Consider the following 10,908-nt stretch of genomic DNA (forward strand, 5'->3'; position numbering starts at 1 on the left):
AAAATAGACGGTTAATAGAGAAAATTAAGCAACGGCCAAGAAAAAGGGCCATAGATCGATGGCTAGGATCTTCCAATACAGACTAACTTCCGGTTATCTCCAATCTGCAGTCATTCCCATGAGATCAGCGGTCTAGATCAAGGGAACGTGGGCCCCACTTACAAACAGTAGGTGCATTAGGGCTCCTTAATCCCCCATTTTCCCTGAGTATCTCCCCTCCAACCGAAACATTCATCGGTCGGTGGGTCCCTGTAAAATGGGCCCCACCACCAGGGCAACGAACCTAGATGGTGAGAGGGAGAGATCCTCTTATAAATACCAGAACAGACCGCCCTTGTTTTAGAGCTGAAGCTTCTTTCTCTCCTATCTATCTCTCTTTCTCGCTCGCTCGCGGCAGAAATTAGGGTTTGGGAAAATGGCAGCAGACAAGGGGAAGAAATCCAAGGTTGCAGAAAGAGGAGATGAAGATGATTCAGATCACATCGACGGAGAGCTCGTTCTCTCCATCGAGAAGCTTCAAGAAATCCAAGACGAGCTTGAAAAGGTATATCTTTATGATTTTATTGGCATTTTTTTACTATTTTCGCCATGTTTCGTTCGATATCCGGTATTGTAGAAGTTCAATACAGCATGCATTTTAGTTCCCTTTTTCTCCGTTTTTAAAAAAAATATCTTCTTACCCCGAAATGTGAGAATCCCATACAGAAGAATTCAGTATCGAGTGAGAATTTGCAATCGAACCATTTATCAGAAAGAGAAAGAGATGAATGCATGTTTCGTTCCTTGAATGAAATGATATGAATGCATGTTTTATGATGCACGCAGCGGTTTCAGTACTGCATGCGGCCTTGTGCTGTAGAATAGCATGCTTGCGGATTGATCAGACATGGAAACAACGGCGCGTAAATCATGATAATGCATTGTCAATGATGACTGCATGTTCTGCTAGCGGCAAATAATGGACTGTGTTTGGCAGATCGCTGCCATTGATTGTGTTTTAGCTCAAAATGATTCAATCAAATAAATAGGAAAGTTGCTCTTTCCAGAAAGAAAATAAAGGGAAAAAAGTGTGTTTCATGCGACTCTAGACCCCGTAACCTCACAATTGGGATTTTTAATACAAAAAATGACCCCTTTCCTCTCAATTGGGATTTTTTATTTTTTTGTTTGGGATAAAAAATGACCCTGGAAGACACCTAGAAATACCTGCAGAAAAACCCAATAATCGGATAATTGCCATTCTTTTCTAGTGGGTATGTTCTGGAAAACAGACTGAAATGGGGACCAGTACATTTCGATATCCTCACCTGTATTCTTGTTCCATTTCGAGATGTTTCCGCTGTTTGCATGAGTGTATGAGTGTTTCTTATGTGCGTGTTGAGGGGTTGCCACAGTCACGTAAGAAGCTAAACAATTGGATGCATGCTCTAATCTTTAGTTCACGTAAGAACGTTGGATTTGTCCGAAAATTTTTAAGATGATGTGAGAGGATGGCCAGGCAGGAAGAGAAAGACATGACATGAATGCATGTTCCGTTCCTCAAATGAACGGATATGAATGCCTGCTTTTACGATGCATGCACGTGGTTTTGGGACTGCATGCTGCCTTGTGCTGTAGAATGACAAGCTTGCGGAATGATCAGTCATGAGAATGCCATACATAAATCATGATCGTTCTTTGGTGGTGATGACTGCATGGTCCTCTAGCAGTGAGTTATGGACTGTGCTTGGTGGATCATTGCTGTTGATTGCATTTTGGCTTGAAATAATTTAAAGAAATAAATGGGAAATCTGCTCTTTCCAAAAATAGAAGAGAAGATAGAAAAAGGGTTGAATGTGGTTTTAGACCCCCTACCTCACAATTAGTCTTTTTTTTCTTTTTTTTCCCCCCTTTAACCTAAGATGACCCTGAAGGCACCTAGAACACTAGAAATACCTGCGGAAAAGCCCCAATTTTCATTCCTTTCCAGTGAGTATGTTCTGGACAAACAGACCGAAATGCAGACTGGCACATGTTGGTATGCCCACATGTATTTCTGTTCGGCTGTTCCATTTCAAGATGTTTCCACCGTCTTCATGCAGTGGATGCACATTTGTTATGAGTGTTGAGGAGTTGACACCGCTATGTAAGACATTAGACATTTGTTATGAGTGTTCCATTTCAAGATGCAATGACTGCTCACGTTGTTCTCACTTGAGCTTTCTGGTGTGTATCTGCATTTCTATGCTTGATTTTCTCATGATCGTTTATGGCCGACAGATCAACGAGGAAGCAAGCGATAAAGTGCTAGAAGTGGAGCAGAAGTACAATGAGATACGCAGGCCCGTCTATACCAGACGGAATGATATCATTCATTCCATTCCTGATTTTTGGTTAACTGCGGTTTGCAATCTATCCCTTTCTTGATTTATTTAGTTTCATATTTCTATTTAAGTTCTAGTTATCGCATCCTTATGATTATTACAAAGTAATTGCTAGAATCTTTCCTTTTACGTCCATGCATGTTTCATCCCATTGACTTGGGGAGTGTTGCGTTGTGCAGTTTTTGAGCCACCCCGCACTCTGTGATCTTCTGAACGAGGATGACCAGAAGGTGTGATTTGATCCCATAAATTCGTAGATTGAGTAGGATCTTATATACCCTGACAACAATTTCTCTATCCTTTTTCTTTATTTATTTCTTTCTTTCTTTTTTCTTCCTTTCTTTATCTTTTTCTTTTCAAACTTGGATTGCCAGTATATTTCCTACCAAGCTTTCACTAATGGGAAGTGATGAATGAAACATTGACACCTAATTGTGGAAATGGGCCAGGTTTGGGCGAGCCCAATCCATTTATTTATTGGGTGTAGAAGTCAGATCAGGGTTGAAGTTGAGGCCCAAGCCTGGCTCAGGGGCTCATACATGCACAAATTTGGCAATCCCAGAAATAGCAGTAGGCATGAAGTCTGACCAGTTATTCTGGCCCACTGCCAACCCACTGCAACCTTGATCATCATGAGCAAAGGTTGGACCATCTTGATACTAATACCCATGTGAATGCTGACAATGATATCTGGTTCTTGTGCCTTGATGTAGGTTTTCAAGTACTTACTTTCTCTGGATGTTGAGGATTTCAAAGATGTTAAATCGGGATATTCCATTACGCTTGTGAGTTTCTTCTCCTTTGTTCTGTTATATTCAGATTTTTGGCCATCAACCTTCTTCGTTTGGTGTTAGTCTGTCACAGTTTTAATCGATATTTTTTAATTGGCTAGTAATTCCAATGCTTGTGATGTTCCAGAACTTCTCTCCTAATCCTTATTTTGAAGATACAAAGCTTACAAAGACGTTTTCCTTCTCTGATGATGGAACTACAAAGATAACTGGTACTGCAATCAAGTGGAAGGAGGGTATGGTAAGGGTTGTCGTCTTAGCAATTTTTAGGTTTCATTATTAGCCATGTTGTTTCCATTATCTCCGGTATTTACTCCATATTTTTCCCTATAATGTTTTAACTTTGAAGGATATTGCTAATGGTGTTGATCATGCGAAAAAAGGGAGCAAGCGGCCCTTTCATGATGAAAGGTTGTTCTTACACAGTTTTTTTTTTTTTTTTTAATCTCTCTCTTTTTTATTTCCTGCAACAATTGAATGTTGGTGGTAGTTAAGCTGTCCTTAAAAATGGAACTATTCATTTGAAAAAATTTGCATTAGTACATCCATTCATATTTTCATGCTATCTGTGAATGCATGCTTACATATGATATAGGTTTGTGACAGGCATTGAAATGCATGGTACATCTATTCATATTTCTCATGCTACCAGTGAATGCACGCTTTCATATGATACAGGTTACCATAGCCATTGAAATGCACATGATTTGGCAAACCTGTTACCATAGTCATTCAGCTTATGCGTATGTACAGTTATTTAACAGGTGTTTTTTGGTAACCTAATGTAGGATATCTTGACCTCATCTGGTCAATGAATCATTCGCGAATACAAGTCTACAATAAAATGGAATGCTTATTTAATTATGCTAGGCCAGTCAATTGTAGTATTTTGGAGTATAACATCAGGCCTGTATTGCATTGCACATGATTTGACCAACCTATTATAATCGTTCAGTGTTCATCTATATACATATATACAGCTATCTAAAAGGTATTTTTTGGATGTCCATGTCTCCCTCGGTAACATAATGTAGGCCCAATGAATATGTGGATGTTGTCTGGTCAACGAATCTTTTGTGGATATAAGCTTAGGATGAAAGCAGAAAGCTTTCTTAATGATTTGCTAGATTACTCAATCGTAGAATCTTGAAGGATAACATCAGAATCACAAGACTAGTTGTATCATTCCATTGCATGTTTCATCTATCTTAGTTCTTTGATTTAGGAACTTCTGAGGCATGGTAGAGGTGAAAAACCTGCATTAGTATCATAATCAGGGTTCCAATAAGATTTCGAGGAGGACAAAGGTGGTAAATCCTGGGAGTTTAGGGTTGAGGGAGGCTCAGTTTTGAAGAAAGCAAGAGAAGCCAATCGATCTTAAATGACCCAAATAATGGAGTTAACACATCCTAGTTATTTGGTGGTTGGCCTTGAGGTGGGTGCACTAAATCATGTGTTTGTACTTTGGACAAGAGTTGCTTTAGAGATGAGGATAGTATGCACATGTATAATATGTAATTCCAGTATAAACACCCGTATGCCTTGTTATTCCGGTCTTCCATATGATGATGTTTGTATCTTGTGTGTGCACGCAATTCCTTATTCTTGAGTTTTATTCTTGTGAATGCAGTTTCTTTAGCTGGTTTAGTGAAGTTCAACAGAAAGATCTTTCAGAAGGGTTTCATGATGAGGTAGCTTCTTGAACTGTCACTGCACAGCTTCACGATTCATGCAGTGTAATCTGTTGCACAAATCATGCACATTGCAACATCACATTGGCCTCATTAATGATCATTAATATGTTTTGTGACTTATCTTGCTGCCTATTCTTTGACTTCTATGAATTTGAGTTATAGCCTATCCCCATGCTGCTAGTTGGTTTCTTCAGCCTTTCCTGGTTACAGGAAGCTGAAGCTAAAAGTGACACTTAAAGTTTTATCCTTCTTCTTTCTCCAGTTTCAAATGTTTCTGTTATTTAGCTTTCACCTCTGTGATTGCAGGTAGCTGAGATAATTAAGGAAGATTTATGGCCTAATCCTCTGAAGTATTTCAACAATGTTAGTATTTTTTTCTTTTAAATTTTTCTCTCTTTCTTTCTTTTACTGAGGATGGTTTCATCCTAATGGAGTTATTATATCACATACTTTTCATTCTGGCGGACATCATAATGGCCTTGTTGGTGCAGGAAGCTGATGAAGAGGATTCTGAGGGAGATGAAGATGATGAAGAGGTAAAAAAGATGAACTTTTAAATATATTTTTATTATGAGGAAGTGGATTTATTAGCTGGCCTGCTCCCACTTGATATATTTTGTCAAGCGTGCTTCTTGTTAACATTGATTACTAGCTCTCATGTTTATTAAGAGTTTTCATCGTTGTTATTTCTGGTTATGGACACATAGTCGCCTACTTTCCCAGGCATGACCCAGGTTTGAATCTGTGGGCTTCTGATTAGGTGAAACCCCAAATCCTAGTATAAGGGGAGAGATGGATTTGGACCTGAGCTGAAGAATTGATGCATGCATGCTAAGCGGCAAGTCTGTTTGTGATGCTCGGTTTTATTATGAACTAGATCACGTATGAGTTATAAATGCCTTCTATATGATGTTGCACGTGTATGCATGCATTTGTGCTAAGACTGCAAAAGTCCCTGAGATCATCCTTCCTTTGTGATAATTGTCAGTAAAAACTGAATGGATCCCAAGCTATGGAACCAGGGAACTTTTCCTAGCAGAATCTAAGTGAATGCATTTGTCAATCATTCAAGATGAGTTGGAAATTGTAGCACTTAGCTTTTCCAACTAGCCATCTTACCTGTAAAATATGATTTTCAAAAATATGATTTTGGTGCCTCATTTAATTGTTTTTTATCAATCAGTCAGTGTACCCTCTCATATATCATTTTCTTTTGTTTTTCTTTTTGGGTGTTGACATATGTAGTTAGTTTTGACCATTTAATTGCATAAATTATTTCTCATATAACAAGTTTAAGCATTTTATTTGGTACATGAGCTCGTATCTGAGCATAAGAACTCTTGGAGATAGCACTACTGCTAAACTGCACATGACACAAAGCAGGTTTTGGGTTCTATGTCAAGAAGATGTTCTCGTCAAGAAATTGTTGTTGTCATGATCGAGTATTCTGCATTGCAGAGGCTTGTCTTAAACTTGGACTAGGAAAATGATTATATCCCCCTCTCTTGGAACCTGAACTCCCGATTTATCAAGGTTTTGGACTTTAAGATTTCCTAGAAATGGGAGTGATCCAGCGGTGTTGACTGCATGATAGTTTACCATACATTAGGAGTTGCATGGGCCCCACCATGACGTGTCATCCAAGCTGACCAGCAGCTGTGCTGCTATGATTTAGGCCCAGGGCCTAAAAGTAGGCCAATCCACGAATCAGGTGGGTCTCAACAGAAGGAAACAGCTGGAAGGCGGCACTGGCTTTGAATGAACCAGGGCCCACCTGTGTTGCAGTGGCCATATTTTTGGTGTGACCCTTCATCCAGGCCAAATGAACTGGCTGAATGGCCTGGATTTCATATACACAGCATGGTAGGGCCCATACACAACCAGTAGTGGGTGTCCCTCCCACATCCAACTGCTTCCCTATGTTGTGGCCCACCTGATTTACGGATTGACCTATTTTTTGGTCCCAGGCCCGACATGACGGGATGCATTTGATGGTTGGCTTGGATATCATGCACACTTCAATGCCGGGCCCACAGCAGTCAACTGCACATTATCTTTACCTTCCTAGAAATTAGAAATTAGAGTGAGCTGTACTGGCTGCCTACATTAATCCAATTAACATGATTATACCTATTAAACTTCCAGATTTGGTGGAAGCATGCCAATCGTTTTGCAATTCCACGTGGCAGCCCATTTATTTCTTCCCTTCTATATATTCCGTGTTTTAATATTTGGTAAAAGAAAGCTCTAGTTTTAATATTTTGGAAAAGGAAATCATTACTTTTCTGTCGATATCTATCAAAATAAAAATAGGTGATGTACCTTCCCATGCACAGTTCCATTGGGGCCAGTCAGTGTCCATAGCCTATTGGGACCGTCCATTAGATTCAGTCCACTCATCATAGACTGCCATGAAAATTCATACTGATAAGACTATCCAAACTGTCCAGTCAATGGCATGCGGGAGTGGGTGGACAAGATTGTTCATAGAACCATGTGATTGCTGGATTTTTGCATAGTGTAGTTGAAGAAGAGAGAAGTGCACCTCTACTCATTTTCTTTGATAAAATGAAGCTATCTTTCAAAAGAAGGAAAACAAAAACAAAAACAAAATAGAAGAGTGAACTCGCTGAACCAAATGGATGGCCCAGATAGCTGATGTGGATGCCTACAGGTCCAAATGCACCTATGTGCACGGGAAGTCTTCAATATGCTTAGCCCCTAGATCATTTGTCTTACAAAGATTCTGGGTAACATATGAACCATGAAGTGATATTGTGGCAAGTGATTATTTTGGAAAAAAAAAAATTGCTTATCGGATGATGTCAGATAACTTTGGGGGTCAGCTCTTGTCAGATTATAATAATCAGTCTTCTTCAATTTTACTAGTTGCTTTGTTAAGAAGTGTTCAAATAAGCATCATCCCAAAGAACACAAAAACCAAGAAGAGTGAACTTGATGCCATTGGCAGCATGTGTTCATTGCATGCTTTTGATATTTCTGCAATAACAAGGAAGTCCTTCCACTGTGTTTCAACCCAGGAGAAGGGCACTGATGGCTTTGAAGAGGATGATGATGATGAACAGGATGATGATGGTGAAGATGAGGAGGACAACTAAGTCACTTTGGCAGATCTCTGTTTTTGGATTTGATTGTTACGGGCTCATGTGAAGCAAGTCCCATGGTTGCAGAAGGGCTAAGGTAACAAGAGTTTCCTCCATTTCTAGGCTTTTCTTCTCTTATGTTCGGCAGTCCTTGTTTTCTTTTTCTTTTCTTCTCTTCTTTCCCCCTACCTCTCTCCAGGGGTTTTTTTACTCTCTGTAACACGTAGCACAGTTGCACAGTAGTCATTGCAACTGAGGCAAATCCCAGCTTGCTCGAGAAGTGTTGGGTCTTATTTGTAGGGAACTTTGGTGGGGCAGAGTAAGGTTTTTCTCTTCTTCTTCTTCCTTCTTCCTTCTTTTGGGCTCTATTGTTGTATTGACAATTTATAATATTATCTCTCAAATATATATATGTTTTGTTATTATATGTATCCATTGATGCAGTTAGTCCTAAAGATGGCCATTGTCCAGCTATAGAAGAAAATCATCTGGAAATGATCACTCTTGTTCTTTTGTACCTTGTATTGTGACCATGTGAATGAGGGTGGGTCTGGGGCTGCAACTTGGGTTAGGGTCAACTTGAACCTGATTGACCCAACCCCAAGTTCTGATCAGGTTGGGTTGGGGTTGTCAAGGTCCAGTTTTGGTTGAGCAAATTCAGGTTGGTTTAGTTGTATTTGGGTCGGGTTGGCTCAGGCTGAGTGTAGAATTCGAGTTGGGTTCAGGTTGGGCACCTCGGTCGGGTTGGGTTACTGGTTCGGCTGGGGCTGACCATCAACCTGCTGAAGTTGCACCCCTAGTTTGAGTATGATAGGTGTATCTGCCCTTAGAAAGCTCAGATATTGCACGTGTTGTATCTCACATGTGCTTGCTTGTGAATGGGCATGGTTCCCCTTGAAACCATGTCCTCACCTTATATATCTATTCAGTGTTGTCTACTTGGCGTTACTCCTCAGCTGGAAACTCCTGTAGAGCGGAGCTTCCACCATGCATATGGCAGGAAGCCATTGGGAACAATTCATCAGGAAATGTTCAAAGCTGGCCGAGTCTATTTAAGCTTTTGTTGCAAAATCCCCTGGCCGTCAATGGGCTCATCCCGGTCCAGCTTCAACATGCCACTTATTTGGCTTTTATCTATTCCGATACTATGGTAAACCCTGGTGATATATATTAAAATAATAATAATAATAATAAATAAATTTGGCCACCATCTGCTGTTTTGCATATATCACCCTTAATTTGAAGTTTGGGAGTCAATCCTTGCCATCTGATTGGGAAAACTTTCGAGGGCAGGAATGAACCTGCCTGGGCGAGCTTTGGACTGGACTGGGATTGTGCCTGGAATGTATGGCCTGATGAACTTTCATGCTGGACTTGGGCCTAGAATGTATGGCCTGATGAACTTTCATGCTGGACTTGGGCCTAGAATATATGGCCTGATGAACTTTCATGCTGGACTTGGGCTCGAGTAATAATTCTAGCCAACCCTGGCCTGATTTCACATGTATTTGTTCTATCCTACAAATTTGCGTTCCAATGCTTGGTTATGCAACACATGCATCTTGCATGTAGGCCATTGGTTTTATTTTTTCACATGCCTTTTCTTTTTATCCACGTGGCCCACTTGATGATAGGATGGATCAGGAGCATTTATTTGCCTGGGTAATCAGAATTCTGTGAATATGTAAGGATTGGCCGTCAGTGGGGTAAAAGCAAAGCAATGGTCAGGGTCATCCGACTAAGGGTGGTTTTGTGCATGGTGGGTCGAGGCCCCACGATGGACCTAGATGCTGCCCTCTGCAGTAGGGCTTGTGTGGGCGTTTCAGACTACCCTTCAAGCTGCCGTGACATAGACATCTTTGTGTGAAATCCACCCTGTTCATATTTGGACAGATCATTGTAAGACAAAGATCCCAGAATTTGTAAGGCTGGCCATAACACAGGGAACAGCAGGAGAGGACACCATTAAAATCTTCCTGGGACCCACCGAAGTCTGGGATAGAGCAGATGTTTGGGAGTGGATTAGGTGAGACCCCGACTGTGGGGCTCACGGTGATATATGTGCCTTAAATCCACATTGTCCAACTATCTCAAAAGCTCATTTTTAGGGCATGAACCCAAAAATGAAGCTGACTCAAATCTTAGGTGGATCACACCACAGGAAACAGTCGTGATTGAATCCCCCAAATAAAAATTTCATGGATTCAACTGGAATGTTCATTTGCCGTCCAACCTGTCGATAAGGTCACAAACACCTAGATGAAGAGATCACACAAATATCATCTCGATCCAAAGCTTTTGTGGCCCACAAGTACCACTGTTTCCTGTACTATGGTCCATCTGGGATTTGGAACTGCTTCATGTTTTGGATCATGTCCTAAAATGAGCTTTCAATGTGGATGACCGGGCGATGGCCAGCATGGATGTAATCACAAACATCAGTGGGCGCACGGTCAGGGTCCCACCCACCTGGTGGATCCACGGTCTCACATAATCAGGAGTATTAGGTGAGACCCCAGCCTCACCCAAGACGGTGTGGCCCTCCATCTGTTTTTCCAGATCATTTTAGGGCATTATCTCAAAAATGAAGCAGATACAATTATCAGGTGGACCATACCATAAGAAACAGTGGTGATTGACCGTCTTACCATTAAAAACTTATTAGGGCATGAAAGGAAAAAACAGATTAGCTTGATCCAAAACTTTTGTAGCCCATTAATGGTCAATCACTACTGTTTCCTATGGTATGATACACCTGATAATTGGATCTGCTTCATTTTTGGGATAATGATCTTAAAAAACGGATGGACGGCCTGTCTTGGGTGAGGCCAGGTCTCATCCAATCAGCTCCTCAGATGTTTGCTTTTTCCCCTTCACCCCCATTGGATAGAGCAGATATGTACCTCTTTCCTTTCGTCCCCATTGGAGGCCCTGTCGCAGCAGGAAGTTCCAGGGG

The 10,908-nt window shown here is 40.9% G+C and overlaps 1 protein-coding gene across 2 annotated transcripts; it reads left to right on the top strand.

The window, feature by feature from the left end:
• The first annotated feature begins 265 nt into the window (after positions 1-265).
• On the top strand, positions 266-8,374 carry LOC131231564 (NAP1-related protein 2-like). Of its 2 annotated transcripts, XM_058227799.1 has the most exons (10): positions 270-544; positions 2,260-2,382; positions 2,543-2,593; positions 3,077-3,148; positions 3,282-3,395; positions 3,504-3,565; positions 4,785-4,845; positions 5,155-5,211; positions 5,340-5,384; positions 7,890-8,374. In XM_058227799.1, the coding sequence occupies exons 1-10, from the start codon at positions 416-418 to the stop codon at positions 7,965-7,967; spliced, it is 792 nt and encodes a 263-aa protein (XP_058083782.1). In that variant the 5' UTR covers positions 270-415; the 3' UTR covers positions 7,968-8,374. The 2 variants fall into 2 exon arrangements, with proteins under 2 accessions (XP_058083792.1, XP_058083782.1); XM_058227809.1 differs by lacking the exon at positions 2,543-2,593 and having other exon boundaries at positions 266-544.
• The last annotated feature ends 2,534 nt before the right edge of the window (positions 8,375-10,908 follow it).

Source organism: Magnolia sinica, chromosome 2 (assembly GCF_029962835.1).
Source record: "Magnolia sinica isolate HGM2019 chromosome 2, MsV1, whole genome shotgun sequence".
Classification (NCBI taxonomy): Eukaryota; Viridiplantae; Streptophyta; class Magnoliopsida; order Magnoliales; family Magnoliaceae; genus Magnolia; species Magnolia sinica.